We start from the raw sequence: 24,570 nt of genomic DNA on the forward strand, positions 1-24,570 counted from the left end.
AATTTAAATAGAGCATGAAAATCAAGTGATAAATTAAATTTCATTCTTGATTCCATTCCATTCCTATACATCAAACATGCGTTAAATACTTCTATATTTTGGAATCTGTCTCTGTACATCAAGTGAATGTTACATGTAAAAGCCCCTAGTCCAAGGTTTCAACCTTTCTGCAAGGTTAGAAACATTCAATATACCACTTTTCTTCATAAATGTAGAGCATCTTGATTATAATTTTCTACTGAAATACACTACTAACAATTATTCTTGTTTTTCTTTACCATGGTAGTTTCTCATCAATGGATCAAGCAAAAAATAAATAAATAAATAAATAAAAAGGGGTGCTGCAATTGAAGTAAAAGTCATATTCTATGTTTTCATGACCAAGAGAGCATTGAAAAGCATGTATAAAAAATTTGGGCACAATCTGGTGAGATTGTAGAACGTCTACAATTGTACTTGGGGCAGTTCAAGAAACGCCCTACAATTGTACTAAGAGACAGTTAACAAGCTGTTGTACAATTATAGAACATTTGGATGAGATTCCATCTGGTTGATGTTTTGAAAGTACGTGCAAGTATATTCAACCTCCAAAGGAAATACATGGGCCTCCAGATAACTCTCCATGGTAGTGAACATAATCTATGAACACCTCAAATCACAACTGATCTTTATGCCACCTCATCTACAAGAATTGCTTGAACCCACTATGAGTCAAGTGTAACAGCCGGATAATCCTGGTAGCCGGTGATGCCTGTTATCCTTATCCGTGTAATTGGCTGCACAATTTAGTAACCAATATGTCGCAAAATGACTAACAGGATGCGTAATTAAAGCATATTTATGTTTTAGTTGAGTGTGATTACATTTGGATGTCAATGCTCACCATAAATAGAGCCTGGCAGGCTCTACCAGTGGCAACTAATTGGCATTTCCTGGTTTGTGGAACATTGATTCCTAGATATAGATTTTTCATTGGTTGGCTTTAAGAGACAAGTTGCTGACTCTGGACATGGTAGTCCCAAGGCAAGTACAAACACCCTCTTGTGAGCTTTGTTGTGCCAGAAAGTGCAAGTCAGTTGGGAATATGGTGTTAAGGAGGTTTTGGTGTAGTTACGAGTTATCCAAAATGGGATCAGAAGGTGCATTGGTCTAACAACAACCTAGAGGTTCTTTATAGCTTGACCATAAAAGACTGTCCAGAAATCTACTGCCTACTACCTTTCGAGGGAAGAAATAAAAGGATTTCTCAAGGATCCTCTTTGTCGCTTGAAAACATGTTTCAGCTCTCTATAATGCTGAAATATTCCAGTTGAATCCAAGTAATAGAAAATGATTAAAAAAAAACACAAACATTTCCAGTTTCAGTAGTTTCATGGTTAATGGGTTGATTTCTATGCACAAGGGAGGTTCCTGAGAGTAGTGTTGCCTCATACTCTTTCGTGGCAAAGACATTGATAAAAAGTGAGGTAGGTTCCTAGCAAAGTGAAGCAAGTGGTGAAGGATATTAGGTTACATATGACTAGATTTCAATCTTTAACTGTCATTTCTTGTATACAGAGAGAAAAATAGTGTTATTTTATTCCTTTTTAGCTCTCTTGGGCAATGCAGTATTTTTTAAACTTTGTAACTTTCCCTAGTTTTGGATCTTCAGAATTACTTACACCAAAGACATAGAGAGTAATCGAGAAAATCCCACTTGTTCAACCAAAAAATAGCCATTTTTTTTAGTGTCAACTTTCTTCAATTAGTTAACTATAGATAATTTATTTATTCTCACAATTTGCAAAGAGAATTAAACCAAAGCTCCGTTGAAGGAATCAATGCCACATTAATGGAAAACTAAAAAAAGTCAATGATGAAACTAGAGAAATTTTGCAATACCTGTCGATGACCAATATTTCTTCGATAGTTCTTTTTCTTCTTGTACTTGAAGACAATAACTTTTTTATCTAATCCCTGCACAAAGAGAAGGTGATAGGTAAGGCACAACTTATTATAAGAAAACAAGATAAACACCCTAGAAGTGGCTGAACTACCTGCTCCTCAACAACAGCATGAACAGCAGCATTGGTCACTACTGGTTTTCCAATCCAAGTATGTGTTCTTGTACCAATGAGTAACACCTTGTTCAGAATTATCTGCACAAGAATAGAAATCCAAATATCTTAAACAGTCAATTATTAGTGATTATTGCAGAGAGGAATGCTAAAAAATAAAAAAGAATAACTTTCTAGTTGTCCAAAAAAGAAAATTTAAGCATAGCAAAAAGATAACCCCATGGATATACATGAAGAAAAAGCAATATACACATACTGGCTGCAAGAATTCACTAGATATATCAATGCAGACCATGGTATTTAATGCTTTCAGTCAACAAAGTTCTACAGCTCCTGATAAGCAAGTGCGAATAACTTTCTAGTTGTCCAAAAAAGAAAATTTCAGCATAGCAAAAAGATAACCCCATGGATATACATGGAGAAAAAGCAATATACACATACTGGCTGCAAGAATTCACTAGATATATCAATGCAGACCATGGTATTTAATACTTTCAGTCGACAAAGTTCTACACTTATAAATAATGCCATAAATAATGTGCATTTCATAAACATTATAAAAAACTAGTCTACCAATACAGCTAGTACGCCGTTAAAAATGGTTTTCTTTCCTTGACTCAAGTTCAGCAATCTATGTGTGTGTGCGCACGCGCGTGAACATGGGTTTGCACACGTGTAATATTTTATTTGATAAAAATATCCTTAGTTATTGAATTTTCTTATGCTAAAATATCCTCATCTGGCATACTTCGTTTTTCTAAATTTATTTCTAGAGTATCATATCAGCCTATCATATCTAATGATGCAATTACTATTACACATACCAATCTAATTAAAAAATTTAATCTGTACACTGCACAAAAGGATGTCTTCCTTAAACAAAAAGATATCAAACCAAAAAAACCCAACTTCACCAATAAAAGTTGGATGAAATGATGGATCGGTAAAGCATGTTAAAACCAGTCCAAAGATTTTACCAATAAATTCTAACAAAACCAGCACTTCAAACTACAAAATTGAAGAATTCCAAATAAAGTTTTGATTAAATGGTAGTGACAAAAAAAATATGTGAAAATTTTCCCCTAAGAATTGAATAGAACCATCCAACGGCATGCCAATCTTGAAAACTTGATATTGTGCCCATAAGAATTTTAAATTCTACATAAAATTTTACAAACCTACTCTTACTCATACCAAAATTAATTATTTGTTTAATCCACAACCAACCTAAAACATTATTAAAAAACTAATTCTTGAGAAACTCTTATTTTCTTGTGCGTACTAGACAAACTAAAACATATTCATTTATTCCACACATTAAATCCAAATCCAACCTAAAACAATAATTAAAAAAAATTAATTCTAGACAAACTATTATTATCTTCTTCTTCTTCTTTTTTTTAATCTCAAATTGTGAATAAAAACCCAATTTTGGGAATCAAGAATTAAATTGAATTGACTCATAAATTCCGGTACAAATTTCAAATATCAATTCCAAATGAATAGTTAGGAGATGGAAAGGAATGCCCACATGAATAAATAAATAAATAGGTTCTTTTGATCTGACTGCTACAGTCAACTGCATCGATCTGTTCATATCAATTCGCATAAGAAATGACATAAAATTCTACAAACTATACCCTAAACGTAAAATAATCATAAATTGCAAAATAAACCCAGAGTAATCAAAATTTATAAAATAGCCCCCAAATTAACTAACAAAATAAGCCCCAAAATAACTAAAATAAGCAACAAAAAAAAAAAACCTCTAACTTAAATAAAATTCCTAAGTCAACAAGATTTTCCGAACAAAAACAAATCTCTTATTTCTAAACATTCAACTAGAATATGATCGCATAAATTATCCATGGGCAGTCCCCTATCAATTCCCCTCTTACGAGAAAATCCATCCTCAAGTTTTTAAATGGCTTAGGAACAACTCATAGTTTGTATCAACTTCACGCATGCAGCGACATCAATTGGCATAACAATATTGCGTCCTCAATCACCATAGGGAAGTACCAAGGAGGTCCTCAAACTAAAGACTTATCACTTCAAAGCTCCAAATCATTCATATCATGGATCACATGTGATGATGTTGATGGCAACAACATACAAGCTTAAATTGAATGAGCACTAGCTCCGACACTCTTAATAAGATAACAAATCATCGAAAACTAGGAATTAATTTAATATCCAAACCTAGTGAATATGCATCTGGTCAATATTCAAGAATTACACAAAATATGGAGGGAAAGAAACCAGTGATGAAAGCAAGTGTCAAGAGGATATTCTCAACAATGGACCTAAAAACTAAAGAATTTTTAAGGGTATATAAAGCAAACAACTTTGGATCATTTTGTGCAACAAAAGCAAAATTCTGGTTTGAAATTGGTTCATTAACAAGCATTTTTGTCCTTGTAGTTGACAATTCATCTTGAAATTTGTTGCAAGTCTTACTAACAGAGTACATTGCCCAGCAAAGGTCGTTTGTCCTAGAAAGCATCAAGTGTATCTAGGTTTACTAAAGAAAAGCCTATGAGCTCATCATGATTAGAAAACTCATGACTTACATCCACTAATGTATTAAAAAATTGACACTAGTAACATGCAAGTCATAAGCCCAATCATAGCACTCGTTAATGCAACAATCTAGGCAAGAAAAGCCCAAAGTGAAATCCTTATCCTCAATTATTTGAGTAATCTCTTGAACACTTGGCTGTGATCATAGTTATGCACCAACTGCTTTAAAGTTTACATATTGTTCTTATGACGGGATAACTAAAGAAACCTCTCAACTCCCAAAGCCATGTGATGAACCACAAAAAAAGAGCTGGGACATTTTTTAGATTTTCCAAGAAAATTGAGTCTTAATTTCTTGTGTTAACCCTATTTTGAACACACTGATAGTTTTTAACTCTCATCCATATCACATTCATGGCTAGTCAAGAGGGTGTGCCACAGGGATGTCATATTTAAGAGACTCATAATTCTGGAAAAATTACTATTTGGGTAATCCTCCTCAGTTCCAATCTTCACCACCCAGGAGTGCTACTAATGGTGGCCCTTGTGGAAGTCATGGGATAAGGACACAACCTACAAGAAGTCACCACTCATGAGATTGTGACTCATTTAGAAATTCATATGATGTTGTTCACAGTTTTGGAGACTTTGAATTACAAGATTCATCGGTCATATACCTCGTGACAGCAGGCATTATTCACCACCCAAGAATAATTACGATCCGCATCCTGCATATCCTTATTCTAGTAGGTCCCAACCTAAGGGTATGCATACAATCCATGCTAGGGTCACGGAGGAGAATTCACACTTCATTCATCCCTTGGATTTTCACCACCAATTGAATTTCAGGTGTAGCCGAAAAATGTAATGAAAATGGGCCTATTTGATTATTGATTTTTTCCACAAGGGTGGGGATATGATTCTAAATCTCCAACCAAATTAATGGCAGATATTGAGAGTATAAAAGTCTCCACATCATGATGTATAACTTATGAAACCTTATTAATTTTCCAAGTATGACTATATAACGAATGTCATATCTATGAACTTACTTTATGTACTTGTTTATCTCTCTAAAATTTTTAGTCATTAAAGTAGTGAAAAGTACACTAAAAAATTGTTTTTACAGAGAGCACTAAAATTATTAATAATAAAAAAATTCACGTTTCTTTGTAAAAAGTTGTCTAAGTTCAACAAAATTATCCAAGATATTAAAAATCACGTTTTAGAAGATTATGTGCTTATTCTTCAAATTGGAAAAGGTTGTGCGTGCATGAAAAAAATTCACAGCCACAAGGATCATGCGTCGCTGTGTAACATTTGCTTCCCCTGTGTCCTGCGACACCTACAAACATTATGCCATGCTACCCACAACCAAATTTTGCAACCATGATCACATATAAGCATAAGATCATTAAATTTAGATAATACCCACACTCTAGAAGAAAATTGTTTAATGTTAAACAGTTGGTCTAATAATTATTCCAATGACAAAAATATTTTTCTTTCAAAATTTATTTCATTTCAAACTTATGGTAACGGGTGGTTCACCAAAATTTTGTGTTGATTCTCCAAAATACCCTATGTTCCTTACAATTTCAATATGCCTTTATTTAGCCAAGAGGATACATTGGCAAGAAAAAAAGTCCACGCCAATCAAACTAGTTTTCAAGATCGATCACTGACTAACCAATCTAAGAAATAGTAAGCATTGAACAAATATCAAACTCAAAGGACACATAGGTTCTATCACTTGTTAAAAATTACCTCTGCTTGATAACCAAATCTATTAAACAAAACATTTTTTTTCTGGGAAGAAATAATCAATTAAGGATGGATTTGTGACGATAACAGTGAAGGGAACAAAATCGAGATTTGATGCAAGAAGCAAGGCAATGTTTTTCTTCCTTTTCTTATATTGAAGAGCAAGGGGGAACACTAAAGTATGGACCTAAGTACAAATTCACAAATGTACCAGTTAAATAACAAACATCAAACTAACTCTCAGAGAAGGACAAGAACATCTTGAGGTCATGCTGCCTCCCCAAGTGCCTATACGCACACTTTCGACTCTAGGTTTTTATAATTTCTCATAAATCCTCTCAATTTCTCAAAGAAGTGCAAATTAACGAAGTGTGGACTGAGCACAAATTGCCAAGCTTACCAATTTGATAAGAAACATTAAAGTACTTCCCAAAGGAGAACAAGCACAGATGAAGGTCCACATAGTCTTACCAAGTGCCTATGAACATGCAATTGACTGCAAGTCAGATTTTTACCATAATTTCTCATTAATCCACCCAATTTCACAGGGGGAAAAAACCCATTGTATTTCTCATAAATAGACTCCAAAATATTACAGTATAAATATGAAAAATGCTAGCAGGAACAAATTAGCCAATGAATTCTGAGAACACTGCAGTCTATATCTCACAGGGCACATCCAATTTCTCTTTAGATTTCTTTGAGATCTCGCAGTAGATCTTAAATTTATCATGAACAGATTCAATTTAAAGACAGCCAAAACCGAAAATTAGTGGCAGTTAAAATATCTCTCTTATGTGCAGTGGTAGTCAATTTCCATTCTCGCTTCTCAGAGTCTCCTGTCTTGAGTTGACTGGATCGGTTAAGGAGATGGTTACACAGACTGGGGTTCTCTCTCATGCAGTCAACTACTCTCTCATGAACAGACCTGAAATTGAAGACTTAGGGCTTTGACATTGGGTCTACATGACTGCATGTTGTCATGAATCAGTGATTCAGATGCTGGAACTTTGATGGGGGGGCAAGGGATCGCAATGATCAGAGGGCCTCGAGAAGCAGTAGACTGGTTCTATGATGAGAGATTTGATTTGGGGTTCTGACAAGAAGAGTCTGGTAACGCCGTAATGGTTGCAACAGAGACTTATTTCTGGTAATGAACCTCATTTTCCAGCAAGAACTTTGAAGTAGTAGCAGCACTCTGCAGTGTTTTTCCTTTCTTCTATTTTTTAGTTGTTGCTGGAACCTGGAACTTTCTTTGGATTTCACACTGACAGCAATAATTTTTGTTTTCTCAGTGCTTCTGCTACTCTGCCTTCCTATCACGGCATTGATTTTCCAATAGCTACTTTATTTTTCCTCCTTTACTTGTTGTTTGGGGGAAGATGACTCAAGATGGGAGGCTTGGTTGGACAGAGACATCTAAGACGATGGGATTGCAGTGCAGGTGATGGAGAATCAGGGTTTGCTGTGGCACCAATTGATGTAGGAGGACGAAGAAGAGAAAATATGGAGAAATAGAAGAGGGAACAAAGAGAGAGCAGAAGTGATTTTTTTTTAAAGAAAAAAAAAAGAAGAAAATGATACAGGAGAAAGAGAGGGAGGGGAGGGAGATAAGAGCTTAGGCAATTTAGGGCATGTTTGGTATCATTGCTCTTTTTTGTTTTCTGTTTTTTGTACAATGAAAAAACAAATTATAAAAAAGTGTTAATAGAGAAATATGATCCAAATGGGTTGTGTGGATAACGGGTATATACTATACAATCCAATATAAAAAACAATACAATATAAAAATTCATTAATTTGGAATAGATATTAAGGATTTTTGTTGTTGAGAACTCTGATACGTAATGGATCTTGAAGTACTATTTCTGCATCTCCCTGACCAAATCCACCCACATTAGGATTCTTCTATAATGGTTGATCAAGTTTTGATAGATTCCCCCTCTGAAACAAGTTGTCAATTTTCTATTTCTGTTGTTGGTTTCTAACTATTTGCAAAAAAATAAAAAATAAAAAATAAAATAAACATCAGATTTTATGGGTTGCAGTTGTTTTGACAATATGTTGCCAAAAATTTTAATATCCATAAATATTTTTTTTAAATGAAATCATTCACTTTATACACTTCTAAATTAAAATTAAAATAACAAGATCATATGAATTTAAATATAATTAAAATAAAAATACACATAAATTTTAGAAAATACTAATAAAGTCAATTAAAAAATATTTTTGCTATTTTTCAATTGTCAAGTCCAATAAAATTTTTAGTGTAAAATAAAATTTGAAATAATAACAATTAAGTAAAATAGCTATAATAATTTTGTTTTTATTACATTATTTTTTAATGTGTATTATTTGTAATCTTATTATTTAAATCATATTTTTATAGCATTATTTATTTAAAGATGAAAATGAAAAATTTTTAATTAATTTTTTAATTTGTATTAGTTTTATAAATGTTAACCAAACAAGTTCTTGGTTTCTAGTTTTTAGTTTTTGTTTTTGGTTTTTTCTTTTTGTTTCTGATTTCCGTTTCTATAATTTTTTACAATGATACCAAATGGCGGCTTAATTAATCCAAATAACATACATCCACAAGTCTATATTTAAAGGAAACTATGAAACCTTAAAGGTAAAACATTCAAAAAAAATTACAAAATAACAACAAAGCAATCAAAAATTATTTTTATAACCCTCAGTAATTAAATATCAAAATAAAAAAAATAACTAAAATATCCAACAAAACCTCAAGACATCCAAACCTTCCAAACCAAAACAAATCTATAATTTTTAGATCTTCAAGTATAGGCAGTCCTCCTTCAGTGGAGCTGTTGTTGCTTATTCTAATTGATAAAGAATTAATATGTGGGCTAATGATGGAGATAATTTCTACAATATACCAAGGGCCAATCACAATGATAAGGAGTTCTACTATTGTTGCACCTTAGGGGACATCAATTTGTATTGCTGGAAGATGAAGAAATATCTGGAAGAATTGAAGAAGAGGAATGTGAGAAAAGAGAAGTAAAAGGCAGCAGCTGCTAGTTTGGTGGAAGAACTCATAAAAGGGTGGTGTTGCTGATACAAGAGGAGAAGTGAAATTTGAAAGCGACATGGCTGTTTTATTTGAGGAGCTCCTACCATATTTGTGCAAAAAGGAAGTTGTTCCATAGGTATAGAGACTTTGGAGGATTGATGACCATGAAAAATGATGAAGAAAAAGTCATAGGGATTAGTAATATGAAGATTAGAGTACACAACGGTAGCTTGAAAAGTACAAACACACATCTGTCAAGGCTTGGGAAGAACTTGACCTTTTTGAGCACACTAGAGCCTTGATGAGTTGGATTATGAGTAATTCACTTGATGTGGAGCTATAGGAAAAATTTTGCTTGTTATGATGAAAAGAATACAACAGCAACAAAAAACCAAGCCTCAAGTCCCACTATTGGGTGGAATTGGCTACACGAATCATGTTTTACCAAATTACACAATCTGGGGGACAATTTATAGGCAGAACCATAAAAGGAAGAGAAGGGGATAAACTGCACTCAAGACAAGAGGCATGAAAGTTGGAAAACCAACATCCAATTCATGGATTTGGTGGCAGGCTAGGGCTATTAAGATGCACACTAGTGGCCAAATTCAAACCAAGGTGGAGATTTTGTGTTGTGGCTTGAACATAGGAGTTAATTTTGAAAAATAGAGGATCAGACAGAATACAGCTTAAGCATCAGTTTTCCAATAAAAAATAAGAGCACAGATACGGTTCCTAAGAAGATTGGTCGACTATTCCTATGGCAACCAATGGACCAATTTCAACAGCACTAAGCTTCCTCTTTCATTAAAGAGTTGTGTTTGATCTATGTGTTCTCTCTCTTTTGGTTTCCTATTTTGAGTAAACTTGCGCTTGAAGTACAAGGGAATTCTAGTCCATTTAGATTGCTAGAAGTAAAGGGAGTTCTAGTCCATCCAGATGAGGGCTTTGCGAGTTTATAAATAAGTGGTTTGTGTAATATTTAGAATGTGGAAGTAAGGGCCCAAAGGAGGCAGCACAAACAGATAGCATGCTCAAAAAAGCAAGAACACATGAGATAAGTTCTGATAAGAACAATGAATAAAAGCAGCTGATGGCAAACACTCATACCTTGTCGTCAACATTGGCACCTTTAAGCCTCTGAGTGTAGATAAACCGTCCAGGAAAAACAATATACTGCCGAGATCCAATCTAAAGAAAAGCAAGATAAATCAACCCAAATCATAAAACATGAAGTTTTAATAATAATAATAATAATAATAATAATAAACTATTATAGAGATTAGAACATACAGAGTAGAGTAGTGGATATAAAGTTTTGGGTCTGTGTCTCTATAATTTCCCGTTTAATTTATATGAAGCTTTAACTTTTTCCAAAACATATAATAATAATAATAATAATAATAATAATAATAATAATCTGAGTAAAGAATTAAATAGATTATAAAAAAATAAACATAACAGTAATCAAAAGGATAGAAGACCTCTTGGGAAACCCCAGATTCACTCAACAACATAAACAACAATTAAAAGGGGGTAGGGGTGGGAGGCGGATTCCGAGCACGGAAAACACCAAGAAATTTTAGAAGAATCAAAAATGTCATCTTGGAAACCACAATTACTCAAAAAACATAGCATATTCAGAAAGCGGAATTACTCTTATGGGAGAGACATTTCATCACTCACCACAACCACTGCGAAAATTTCTTCACGCTTGGGAACTTGGTTCGCGGCTTCGACAACCTGGGTGGGGTCGGTTTCCAGCGAATCCGGTTCAGCCTCGAGAACAGGTGATTCGGATTCTGAGGACTTGGGTAGATGTAAAAATGTAGGTCTAGATGAAGGGGTGATTGGAGGGACGGTGACTTTGGGGCAAAAGAGGGAAGCAGCAGGAGAGAGAAAGCCGATGCTTGTAGTTGTTCCAGAGATAGAAAGACAAACGCTTGAAGGGTTTCGATTCTGCGAGAGTCTGGCGGTGGTTGTGAGTGGAGAGCAAAAGGCCAGGGCCGCGGAAGCCATGCTTGCTCAACTTCTGAGAGCTCAGTGTTACCAGTATCCACAGTGAAGCGGTCTATGAATCGATTTATCATATCCATTTGGTGGAGTGACGTATGAGAAGCATCTCACGTGCCAATGAGTTTACTAATCTTAACTTATTTTGTAATTTATTTATTTATTTATTTATTTTGTTTCTATATACTAAAGAAACTAATAATTACGCGTTTACTTACGTTGCTAATTCTCTACTTTTTATTGGCTTTTCAATTGTTTTACTAAAAAAAAATGAAAATCAAGTTTTGAATTTCAATTCAATTGTTTTGATTACTTATTGCCATGGTTATTCAACATTCAAAATTAACTTTTGTGGGTCAAACCATTCATTTTATACATAATTTCTAGTTAAAAGATAAAATGAGCAAGTGAAATAGAAATTGATTAAACTAAAAGTATCCATAAATTCTAAAATTTTTATTAAAAATAAATAAAAAAACCAAAGCATCATTTAAAAATACCTTAAACTATTTTTCAATTGTCATTTACGCATTGTTCTTGGAGCTTTCAGCTACCATAGTTAAGTAAAATAATTTTAATAATTTTTCTTTTGATTATAATATTTTAAATATGCATTCTTTTTTTATTTTATCATATTTTAAAATTTATTTTAATCATATTTAAATTCATATGATCATTTAATTTTGATTTTAATTTAAGTGTATAAAATGAATGATTTAATCAAAAAAATTATGACAGCAAGTTGCAAAAACAACTGAAACCATAAAATATGTTTTCTAATTATTTGACAAACAACTGAAAATCAGTTACATAAATAAAAAACTAGCACAAACACGCTTCTATAATTTGTTTCTTTACTGCATAGAAAACAAAAAACAATAATAATGATCACTACACAAAGTGCAGTAATGTAATTGGCCCTTGGCTCATAGAAACCATGATGCTAGAGCATCCGAACTGGGCTTCCAACTTTAATAGAGCAACTTCTCTGTTTTTCTAGTCAAATTAAATCATATGTTAAAAACTTAAAAATCATTATCACGGATACATAGGAATTAGTCATGACACAACAAAAAAGGTAAATTAGCTTTTGATAAAACCTCATTGTTAAATCTCCAGAAAGAATAAAACATCAGTTTGGCACAAATTTAAAGTTCGGAGCATGAAGTTTCCACCATCCAATCTAACCGTTGCCTTGCTTCTACAATTGCTTCTTTCACAATATTATACATGAGATTGCTATGGATCAGTATCTCAGCTTGTCTCCTTTACTCCAAAGGCGTCATCAATAATATCTCAGCTTGTATCCTCGACTCCAAAGGCGTCTGCCAAGTTAAAGTTCAAATTGTTTCTCATGGTTCTGTTTCCCGCTCCTCCATCGCCCTTCTTCATCATTGCCGTGAACTCCGCATAATCTATACGCCCATCCTGCAAATTAATAAAGTCAAAGCAAAACTAGTCAAGAAACAGAAAATATTAATTGATAAAAGTATTTTATATTCCAACTTATCAGTAATGTACTTTTAGAAAGGAAAGAGAAGATGAAATTCATGCAATTGCTGACCGTTCGTCCAAAAGAACATTATAGAATACCTATGATGCTTGTAAATAACAGGGATTTTTTGGGATGGATAATCCGTAATCGGGCATGCAGAGAGAGAGAGAGAGAGAGAGAGAGAGCGCGCTAACCCTTTACATTTCTCAACAAACTCATTCAAAAAACTTTCAAGGAACTAGCAACTTATATTCTCTCAACCATGGAACATCATACTATATTTCCACACCGCCAACATCATGAATCTATAGAAATTCCATTACGTTGTTATTCTCTAGTCCAAAATCATTGAAGCTATCCAGATGAAATTCCTAGTTAGTAATTTAACAATCAGAATCAATATATCAACATGGCCAGCTTCTTCATTTAGCACACAATTTTCCACTTTGCAAAACAAGATAGATGTCATTTAAATGAGCCCATCAAAAGACAGCTACTTACAAATCATTTACAGTTCTACGCATCTGCTATCCAGTCCAATTAAACCAGCATTCAAGATTTTTTCCCATGCTAGGCCATCATATATATATATATAAAGCTGAAATTTCTCTCATGCCTCTCATCGCTATATTATAAGCATATTTATTGCAATTACTTGCATAAGGGGTCCAAAATAATCAACCAAATTTTCACCTAGCAACATGTATATTTTCATATTGTTCCAATAGACGAACGAGAATGCTGCAAAGCTGCCTAAAGGTTTTGTTTGATTGCAGATTCAGTGCAAAAAGCTAAAGGGTCATTTGATTCGCAACATCAAAAATATTCCCATGGAACGACACTCCTAGGAATCTTATTCCTGGGTAAGGATGTTTGTCTCATAGAAATATTTTTATTTCATTCACGTTGTAAAATTCTCAGAAATGTACACAGACTTTCTATGTCAATGTTAGTTCAACATTGGAATCCTGATAGGTATTTTAAGATGACCATTCTACCCTTAACATGCGTGTAACAAATATATTTCGAACTGTAATTTTCAACACAAAAACCTACTAAGAAATGTGTACTTAATTAAATCTATACCCTAAAATATTCAACAACTATAAATTTAAAACATTTAACACTTAATAGTCAATTAACTAAAATAATTGAGGACAATACACTGCCTAAATATTAATAATTATATTAAATTTTTATAAAACAATAATACATTACTTTTAATTAATAAATTTGAAATTTCAATCAAAATGTTAATTAACATAAATATCAACACTCTTCATAAACATTTTAAATATCATCTAATTAAAAAATTAAGTAAATTTTCCTGATTAATATTTTTAATTAAGGTATTTAATATTTTTAATAAAAAATTAACTCAATTTTATGTTAATTAATATTTTTTTCTAATTAAAATTTTAATTATTTCCTAATTAATAATTAGTTAAATCTTAATTATAACTTTATAACTAATGGCTTTAATTAAAATTTTAAAATATTTTTAATTAAAATAATTAATATTTATGCCAATTTAAAATTTTTGCTTTTAGTTTATTACTAATTTATTATTTTAAATCAAAGGGCAAAAAACACTAACCTCCCCTAAGGTTTGACAAAAAATCAATGACCTCACCTGAGTTTCAAAACTTTCAAGGACCTTCCCTGAGATTTGGCAAAATACAATGACCTCCCCAGAGTTTAAAAAATTCCAATTTCAAAAATTCCAAAAGCCTCTCCTGATGTTTAAAAAATCCCAAGAACCTTCCCTAAGGTTTATCAAAAAGACACAAATCTCCCCTTGTATTTTGCAAAAACACAAGCTTTTTTAGGGGAGGTATGTGTCTTTTTACAAACCTCATGGGAGGTTTGTGGCATTTTTGAAGCCTCGGGGGAGATTTATAGTATTTTTGAAACATCAAGGGAGGTATCTGCCTTTTTGCCAAACCTCGGGGCAGATGAGTGTCTTTTGCCCTAAATCAAATAATAGTATGATTATATTTTATTATAGGAGCATTATTGTCCAAAATCCAAAATCCAAAATAGTATGGGCAATTTGATCCAAAAAGTAGGATTCCCATGAAAGGTACCCATGGGGTGAGGTGGGAATAGGATGATCATGTTTCATGAGAATCCTTACATTCCCTAGAATATGAATATGCCCACTACATCAAATTCTTATTCTCAAACAAACATGCAAATGAAATGTCATAAGTATCACGTTCCTAGGAATGTGGAAAGATGCTGCGAAACAAATGCCCCCTAAATACGTTCAACACCTAGTTCAACCTAAAAAATATGAAAATACTAAAAATTTCAGACATGACTTTGAAATCATCAGTGTTCTAACGAATTTATTAGTTTGAGTATTTTCTTTTTTATTTCTGTCAAAGACTCCAACAGCACCTTAAAATGTGACTAGGGATCAACAGATGACTTATTCATAGTCATGAGAGCCAGTACAGGTAAAAATGCCATTTACCCCAGCCCAAACCCATAATTGCAGGCTACAATAGATCCCTTTTCTCCACTCACCCAAAGTAAAGGTGAAGGTGAAGATCTGGGGCAAAGAAACCAAAACCCACTACCAAAATGTAAGAGAGATCTCCGTTCAATTCCAGAATCATTCTCTCTGCATAATCATTCCAGCTCCTGGACACAATCCTCGTGAATTATCACACATAAATAAGCAATATACAACCCCAGGAAAGCATGATACACTAATCTAGATGACAACCTTTATTGTAGAGAGCAGAGCTTTCATGAAATGTTTCTATCAAGTATCAATGATTCCAAGAGGAATCCTTCAGTTGCATTCACTTTGGTAATCTATTCATTGCGTTACATCTGCTCTAGCAAACAGATTTAAAACATTTTTTTCTAAAATAAGTGCAATACCAAATCCTTCTAGAGTCTAAATCTCAATTTCTCCTTCCTGTTGTTCCACTGCTTAAACTTAGTCCTCACTCTATAGAGTTGTTGTGTAACTAACAAGTACATAATGAGAACTGAATGCCCATCTATTTTACCAACCTGATAATTCTGAGTCGTATGAAATCTTTAAGAATCTATTTGATCTCAAGAAACTCATTATCTGCTGAAGAAAAACACCTTAAAGCACCTTCATGAACTATGATAAGCCCTTCCATGATATAAGCTCAACCAGAGTTAGGTAATAGCTTTTAACATTTGGCTGGAAAGGAATGCTATAGTTTTTAAAGATCAATCGACTTCTCCAAGATTGCTTTGGGAGAAAGTTATTTTTCTTACTTCTTTTTGGGCCTCATTCTTTTGGGGTTTTAAGGGGTCTTTCACTGTCCAACATTCAAAGGGATGGAAAGCAGCTTTGATGAAATTTGTTAGTTTTTCCTCTTTTCACTTTTGCGCTTTTTACTTGGGGGATTTCTTATCCTCATCTCATAGTATGTAGTCTCTTTAAAATACTTGTTTCATTATCTGAAAAGTATAGAGTTGGCAAATGAATCAGCTTTGAGAACACTACCATTCATGTCCTGGAATGATCATCCAGACCAGGAGAACTCATTTCCTCCATACCATAGCAATCAAAGGTGCAAGGCAGATGCGCAACGGGTCTAAAGTAGGGGTGCAATCAGTTCATAACGGTTTGGTTATGGGCCAAACTGAAAACTGAACCAAACTTTGTGGCTTTTAATCTTGGCAAACCGAAACCAAAACCGAACAGAACTTATTATTCCCTGGAGAACTGAACATTGGGTGGTTCGGTTCCGATTTTTTTGATTTTTAACCAATTTTTAACCGAACATTGGAGTCACGCCGTGACGGTGAGTGGGGACTGGAGAGTGACCGAATAGGGAGGCAGAGCCGCATCGCAGAGGCAGAAGCGCAGAGGGTCAGGGACTGGAGAGTGGCAGAGGGGGGAGGCAGAGCCGCAGCACAGAGGCAGAACCGCAGAGGGTCAGGGACTGGAGAGTGACCGAATAGGGAGGCAGAGCTGCAGAGGGTCGGGGACTGGAGAACGGCCGAGTGGGGAGGGAGGCAGAGCCGCAGCGGCGGCGGCAGCAGCAGCGCAGAGGCAGAGGCAGAGCCACAACGGGTTGGGGACTGGAGAGTGGCCGAGTGGGGAGGGAGGCAAAGCCGCAGCAGCAGCAGCAGCGCAGAGGCAGAGGCAGAGCCGCAAAGGGTCGGGGACTTGGGGGGGGGGGGGGGGTCGGTTGAGATTGAGAATTTGAGAATAAACCCTAGAAAAACTTCACTTATATTAAGGGAGCAGATCCAGTGTGGTGCAACCTACTACAACTAGGATAATGGACCAATCATATCTTAATACATACTAATTATAATAATTTTTATATATAATTTATATTTAAATCGGGTTTTCGGTTCGGTTCTATTTATGAAACCAAAACCGAAAATTCTCATTTTCTAGAACCGAATACCAAAAAACCAAACCACTTGTGATTTCGGTCCGATTTTCAGTTTTCCGGAAATTTTTGTACACCCCTAGTCTAAAGCCTAGGCATGAAGCATATGGTGTGAGGCAAAGGCATGTGCCTGATGAAAGCGAAGCACATTTACTTAAAAAATTGTGTGAAATGGACACATTAGTACTAATATTTAGATTTAAAAATACCAAAATAGTCGATGCTTCTAAATGAATATATATATATATATAGTCTAACATTACAAATTTTCAATAATATGCAATGTTCATGCCACAAGTCCAAAAAATAGAAGCAAAAATGAGCAACAGGGAGAGGGGAGGAAAAAAACAAAACAAACAAAACAAAACAAAAGCATCTGCCGAGCAGCTCAAACCAAGGAATTCAAGAAACAGCACTCAGTGTTCAGGCCTGAAATTCCACATGAAAGATGCAGAAATGCCAAGGGAAAGAAATACTTCCAGAAAAAGCAGCAGGGTCTCCAAATAAAACAGCTAAAAACAAGGGGAAAAAATAACATTAAAAAAAACATAAAAAAGGGCCTCACAGTGGCTCTTACAAAGAGCAGCAGAGCAGTTCAGAAGAAGAAGTAAGAAGATGACTGAGAGCAGCAGAGCTGAAATTTCAGGAAAAGGTAGAAGAAATTCAACAAAAAAAAAAAAAAAGGTAAAAAACAACAAAGAAAGGGGGTCAAGCTCTCAAAGAGAGCAGCAGAGGAGGCCAAAAGAAGACAGCAGAAATTTCAAGAAATTTTTTTAGAAATTCTGAAACAGAGCAATGGAATCACTGTTTAGTCTACCAAAAATAAAAAAGAGAGACCTGGTCGATCAAGAAGAAAACGAAAAATAAAAAAAAAACAGAGTTAGCCATCAATCAAAGCTTGAGTTGACCTTGGGAATTTAGGGTTGGCCTCTGGCTGAGATTAAAATGACAGTGGTTGGTATAACAATAGCAATTGCAGTGTAGCAGTCGCAGTCACTTCAGATGCTATATGTCACAGTCCCACATCCGATACGTACTAGGGAGATCTTGAGCTTATAAGGATGGTAAATTATGTGAGGTGCCTTTTATAGGACAAAACTGTGAAGCCAGTAAGACAAAGTGGACTATATCTCACTGGAGTTGAGCAGACACCATTGCATTTGGTATCAGGGCCACCCTGGGGTACTATTATCATGTGCGTGGATTTTATATAAAGTATGAACCACTCTGACAAGGGTGCAAGATCAGACGAGAGAGCATGTTGGTCCAACATCGGATGTGTACTAAGAAAATCTTGGGCTTATAAGCATAGTTTGGGCTCCAAATATGTGAGGCAGTTTATAGGACAAAACTATGAGCCAGTGGACCAAAATGTACAATGCCTGTGAATTCATTAATGGCATTACCAACAAACTTGTTAAAACTTATAGAATCACATGTTTTTGACTCCAAAATTTTATTCACTAATATCTTAAATGATTTGTACCAAATTGTTAAAATCAAATTGCCAGTAAGGCATAACTTATATTAAACATGTTGAATGTTATAATGGTTCTTTTGTCACTAACGGGCGAAAAGCCTTGCAGCTGTTACTAATCACTATTTTATTGAGTATAAATATAATATAAACTAAGAAATATAAAATAATGCAACATAAATGATGGAACATCTTAGATTTTAAGCACATAAAAGCAAAAACATCTAACCAAAGGATAAGCAATATGAAGCAAAGATTAGAGACCTCCTGCCTTCAAATTCAATTTTTAATTTGATTTTTTAGCAATTGAAGGATGCAGATGTATCTCATAGATATCATTTCTAACCAATAGAAGAAAAAACTTACCAAAAACCATTCTTGACCATTTATCTTCAATTCATTTGAATTTAATTCTTGACCATTTGATAGTAAAAACCATGAATATAGTTTATAAATTCGGTTCAAGTTTTAAAAGCTCAAACTGCTCTTAAAAAGTACAAATTTAGTGTAGAAAATTGTTAAAGCAATTCACAACCAGTTCAGGGGCATAACAGCCTGTAGTGGACAGTAACGGCATGCAACCAACCATAACGGCCGTTAAAGCGCCGTAACAGACTGTATTGGGCAATACAAATGTGAATCACCCTGCAATGGTTTTGAAGAGCACCAATACAGTAATGTAACAATAGCTGATTTTTAAAACCATGATACTGTTAATAGCTGAAATGTCCATAAGAACAGAATACTGTTCCAATGCTACAAGCTTAACTAATATATGGCCAAGCATGCAGTCTCAACAGTTTCTAAAAATAGTCCAAATAAAATTTATATTTTCATTATTATTAAAAAAATTTATATGCTTAGGATGAGTTCTTATAGAGGTAATTAGTTTCTAATTGCAAGGCCTAAATGAGAAGAAATATTTTTTTAGATAAAAAAGAAGATATATAAGATAGAATGATAATACAAATGAAGGGTGCAAACCCATTTCATCCAAAATGGACTTCTTCCCCTTCAGCTCAGCTGACTGCAACCCATTTTATCCAGCAATTGTTGACAGCAAGACCCAGGGGAAAGCAGATATCAGTCCCTCGCTCAATCTTGTGTCTCTCCTCAGCTACTCCACCATTCTCCAGAACAGAAACACCCTTTAAATCATCCTTGGAGAATGGAGGCTTATAGGAAAAATCATCCCATAAATCAGAAGAATCTGATCCAAACCCAAGTTGTTCAAGAACCTCATCTACAAGTAACCCTACATCACAACAAAATAACTATCCAGCTTACTCTACTCATCAGATACATCACCCCATTTCTTCTTCTCCTTGATAGGGTTTTCCTCACTAACCTTCTTTACTGAATCTGTCTTCAACCCATTTGAAAGCTCCTTAAATCCTCACAACTGCACTGATTTGCCTCTCAACTGAGTTCCTTCTTATCATGCCCATCTGCTCCTGATGAGCATATACTTGTGGGATTACCTACTTTCCCAGAACCATATATTGCCACTCCATTCATCCCCACCTTATCATTATTATAACTCACACCATCTTGATCTCCAACCTGATCAACAACAAAATTAACCTCCATCTACACGTCCTGCTTCCCTGAAGTCGGACATCCATCCTCCATGTGAATGCCTCTGGAAAACTCATCAGCATTTAAAACATCCATTTCCCCTACTTTCAGCCTACTAGACAAAAGCTCATGATGCCCACTCACGCTAACAACTCTTACCAGAGAAGACATACGATGAATCTGTTTCTCCTTCACCTGCATGCTTTGCCCGAAACCATGTACCCCTCCTTTCGAAACCCTCTGCTGTACAAGCCTCACTACACTGCCAGTTGTCACGGGCTAAGCTTGTTCAGGGCATTATGCTTGCCTATGACCGCTTATCTCGTGTGTTTGGGATGGGTTTCCATCATGTAAATACTAGTGTAGGGTTATTTTCTAGTATTTCTTTCATTGTAAGCCAAATAAGGCAGTATGACTCCTCGGTCACTTTGATGTTTCCTAGTGCTAGAGTGAGAATGGCCTAGAAAGCTCTTTAGGGGAGGGTGAGTGTTCATCAATCATTGTAAAACTCACTAGCAATTGTCAACGTGCTTAGCCTACTTGCCTCCCTCGCTAAGTACAACATGTCAACGGAGGATTTATTAATGAATTACGTTTGCTTCAATATTTACTGCTTGGTTGCCACGGCTTTCATGAATTGATTATTATTTCCGCTGCTATCTGATTGAATGTTAATGAAAGTGTTCCGTGGATGAATGTTGGTAAACAAAAGGCTGGCTAGTTAAGCAAGAGTGCTTTAGCTAGCGCCGCACGGCCCTTCACAACGGTGTGAAAAAGGCGGACCGTGACATTTGGTATCAGAGCCCAAGTCGGTGACACTTGGTGAGAGCCCAAGGTTGAGTTGCTACGTGAATTCGATTACCTTCGTTGTTGGGTTTGGAAAGCTTTGGTAAGTGACCATGGCACCAAACAATGCTGAGAGGATCAGCGTGCTGGAAGCACAGGTTGAAGAGTCAACCAACACTATGGCCGCGGAGGTGGCCCAGATGAGAGAACTTGTTGATGAAGTGAGGGGATCACAAAAACATCAAGCAGGTTTGATAGGCGACATGTCAGAGGACTTTCGCCACACTGTGGAAACTTTGCAAGCCCGGATGGCAGATCTGGATGCAAAGGTAAATGTGATGGTTCTTGCTATGGGGAACTCCAACACTCCGGGAGTTAGCAAGACCAAGGTGCCAGAACCCAGGACGTATGGGGGTGCCCGAGATGCCAAGGAGTTAGAGAACTTCTTGTTTGATGTGGAGCAGTACTTTCGCGTTGTGAGGATGGCCTCAAAACAGGCAAAGGTGGATACTGCGACCATGTACTTGGTTGGTGATGCCAAACTGTGGTGGCGTACCAAGTACAGAGAAATTGAAAATGGAAGCTGTGTGATTGATAGTTGGGCAGACTTGAGGAGAGAGCTCAAGGCCCAATTCTTTCCTGAGAACGTTGAGTATAATGCAAGGAGAAAATTGAGAGATCTCAAGCATACGGGGTCAATCAGTGAATATGTGAAACAATTTTCTGCTTTAATGTTGGATATTCGGGATATGTCGGAGAAGGACAAGTTGTTCTATTTTCTAGAGGGGATGAAACCGTGGGCAAGAACTGAACTTCATAGACAAAGGGTTCAAGACTTGTCAACTGCACAAGCGGCTGCAGAACGCTTGACAGACTACGCTGGTGATGAGACCACTTCGTCCAAACGGTTTGGCGGAGAGGGAAACGGTGGAAAGTCTTTCAAAAATGGCAAACCCAAGAGTGGGGGAGCCGACCCTAATTCATCAACCTCACAGGAAGCTTCGTCGTCTCGAGGGTTCAACACACCCAATGGAAAGGGGAAGAGTAAAATTGAGTGTTTCTTGTGTCGAGGTCCTCATAGAGTTTTTGAGTGCCCTCACAAAGCATCACTTAATGCCTTACAGGCTTCCATTGTAGAACAGGCAGTGGAAGACGATGGGGAAGAGGACGATGCCCCGAGGGTGGGTTCAGTGCGGTTAGTGAACGCATTGGAAAAGCAGGCCAAAATACCGAAAGTTACACGAGCAAAAGGGTTAATGTTTGTGGACTTGAGGATAAATGGGAAGAGTACTCGCGCTATGGTGGATACGGGAGCTACTCATAATTTTGTTTCGCAGTTGGAAGCAGGAAGACTCAACTTATCCTTAGAGAAGGATACAGGACGCGTGAAAGCAGTTAACTCTGTAGCCCAGCCTACTCTGGGAGTAGCCAAGCAAGTGGCTATAAAGCTTGGACAGTGGGAAGGTCATGCGAATTTCACAGCAGTGCCATTAGATGACTATCCAGTCATTTTGGGAATGGAGTTCCTAATGGGGACGAGGACAGTGTTGATGCCTTCGGCTGGTTCCCTGTGTCTGATGGGAGATCACTCGTGCATGGTGCAAGTCGTTGCAACGAAAGGAGACGAAGGGAAGTCCCTTTCAGCCATTCAACTCAATGAAGGATTGGGTCAGGGTGAGCAGACACGTCTAGCCACGGTGGTGGTAGACAAAGAAGTAGGCCAAGAGCTGGAGCCTACGCCCATCCAAGCGGTGTTGGATGAGGATAAGGAGGTGTTGCCGGATAAGCTGCCTCAAAATTTGCCTTCACGACGGACTGTGGAGCAAGAGATCAAGTTGTTATCAGGAGTGAAACCACCTGCTAAAAGGCCATGTTGGATTGTGCCTAGAGAGATAGTAGAGTTGGGGAAACAACTTGATGAAGTGGAAGCGGGATGTGTTCGCCCTTCCAAAACACCGTTGGGAGCATCGGTGTCGTTTCAGAGGAAACATGAAGAGCATCTACGGAAGGTGTTCGACAGGCTGAAGGGAAACAGTCTGAATATGAAGAAGGAGAATTTCTCTTTCGCTCGGTGGAGCAACAAATTCCTTGGTCAAGCCGTTGAACAAGGTCGTATCCGGAGGGGTATGGAGAAGGTAAGGATGGTTCAAGAACGGAAGATCCCCACGACAGTGAAGGAGTTGCGTTCCTTTCTTGGCCTTACTGGATGCTGCAGGAAGTTCGTTAAGGGGTATTCGCGGAGAATGACTCCAATGACAGGACTACTGGGGAGGTATTATTGGCCGCACACGCGGGATGATGTGGTTGATTATACCAAAACTTGTCTCACTTGCCAACAAGACAAGGGGGAGCGGAAGAAGTATGGTACTTTCATGGCCGCACCAAAGTACTGTTCGGCAGAGGGGACGACACAATTGTTCCTTGTGACTATTGTGAAACTTTGGGGTTTTCCCCAAGTTATTATTTGTGACCAAGATTTAATGTTCACTGACAACTTCTTAACAGAGTTTTTCAGGATATTCAGGTCACACCTTGACATCTCTTCGAGTTATCATCGACAGACAGATGAAGAGATTCAGAGAGCTGCTAGATGAGTACTTGTGCCATTTTGTCAACGACAACCAGAAGAATGGCGTGCAACTACTTGATGTGGCTCCGTTCTGTGGCAACGCCCAAAGGCGCTCAACAACCAACAAGAGCCCTTTTGAGCTTGTTACAGGCCAGCTGCCGCTGTTACCTCACACAGTGGGCGAGCCGTACAGACGAAAGAGTCCTAAGGCATACATCTTCACCAGTGAAGGGAGACAGAATGCAGACTTTGCCCAAGCCTATCTGGAGAAAGCTTCTAAGCAGATGAAGAAGTGGGCAGATCAACAGAGAAAACCGCAATTTCATGTCAATTGCCTCAAGCCATTCAACGCCAACACCAATGACCTGAGCAGAAGTCAATCAAACAGCGCAGAGTTGAAGACAGTGCAACCTGACAGACATGATGTTGAAGAGATCCTTGCAGGCAGAAAGTTCAGATCCTCAAGGAAGAAGCGGCAGAAGTTCCTAGTGAAGTGGAAGCGCCTTGATGACAAAGAAATCAGCTGGATTTCTGCGGAAGATATTCAACTGTTCGTGGACAAATTTGAAGTGTACCTACCGCCAAAAGTCTACGAGGACGTCGACCGCATAAGTGGGGGAGAATGTCACGGGCTAAGCTTGTTCAGGGCATTATGCTTGCCTATGACCGCTTATCTCGTGTGTTTGGGATGGGTTTCCATCATGTAAATACTAGTGTAGGGTTATTTTCTAGTATTTCTTTCATTGTAAGCCAAATAAGGCAGTATGACTCCTCGGTCACTTTGATGTTTCCTAGTGCTAGAGTGAGAATGGCCTAGAAAGCTCTTTAGGGGAGGGTGAGTGTTCATCAATCATTGTAAAACTCACTA

At 36.6% G+C, this 24,570-nt stretch overlaps 2 protein-coding genes across 2 annotated transcripts in view; both read right to left on the minus strand.

Annotated features, from left to right (window-relative positions):
* Positions 1-371: 371 nt before the first annotated feature.
* Positions 372-11,516, minus strand: LOC131162926 (large ribosomal subunit protein bL21c). Its single transcript, XM_058119548.1, has 5 exons — positions 11,071-11,516; positions 10,495-10,575; positions 2,037-2,138; positions 1,882-1,956; positions 372-776 (listed from the first exon to the last, which is right to left on the minus strand). The coding sequence occupies exons 1-5, from the start codon at positions 11,401-11,403 to the stop codon at positions 705-707; spliced, it is 663 nt and encodes a 220-aa protein (XP_057975531.1). The 5' UTR covers positions 11,404-11,516; the 3' UTR covers positions 372-704.
* An 872-nt stretch (positions 11,517-12,388) lies between these two features.
* Positions 12,389-24,570, minus strand: part of LOC131162928 (calcium-dependent protein kinase 4) — a 33,649-nt gene continuing 21,467 nt past the window's right edge. The window contains exon 7 of the mRNA XM_058119549.1: positions 12,389-12,825. Coding sequence (XP_057975532.1) covers positions 12,694-12,825 — 132 coding nt within the window. The 3' untranslated portion in view covers positions 12,389-12,693. The remainder of the gene's footprint in view (positions 12,826-24,570) is intronic.

This window comes from Malania oleifera, chromosome 8 (genome assembly GCF_029873635.1).
Source record: "Malania oleifera isolate guangnan ecotype guangnan chromosome 8, ASM2987363v1, whole genome shotgun sequence".
NCBI lineage: Eukaryota > Viridiplantae > Streptophyta > Magnoliopsida > Santalales > Ximeniaceae > Malania > Malania oleifera.

Excerpts from the sequence above, each read along its gene's own strand:
- LOC131162926 (XM_058119548.1), bottom strand. The coding sequence starts at position 11,403 with ATGGCTTCCGCGGCCCTGGCCTTTTGCTCTCCACTCACAACCACCGCC. Across the intron at positions 1,957-2,036 it reads ATGCTGTTGTTGAGGAGCAG|GGATTAGATAAAAAAGTTAT; the intron begins GTAGTTCAGCCA and ends CTCTTTGTGCAG. Across the intron at positions 777-1,881 it reads GAAATATTGGTCATCGACAG|CCAATTACACGGATAAGGAT; the intron begins GTATTGCAAAAT and ends TAAATTGTGCAG.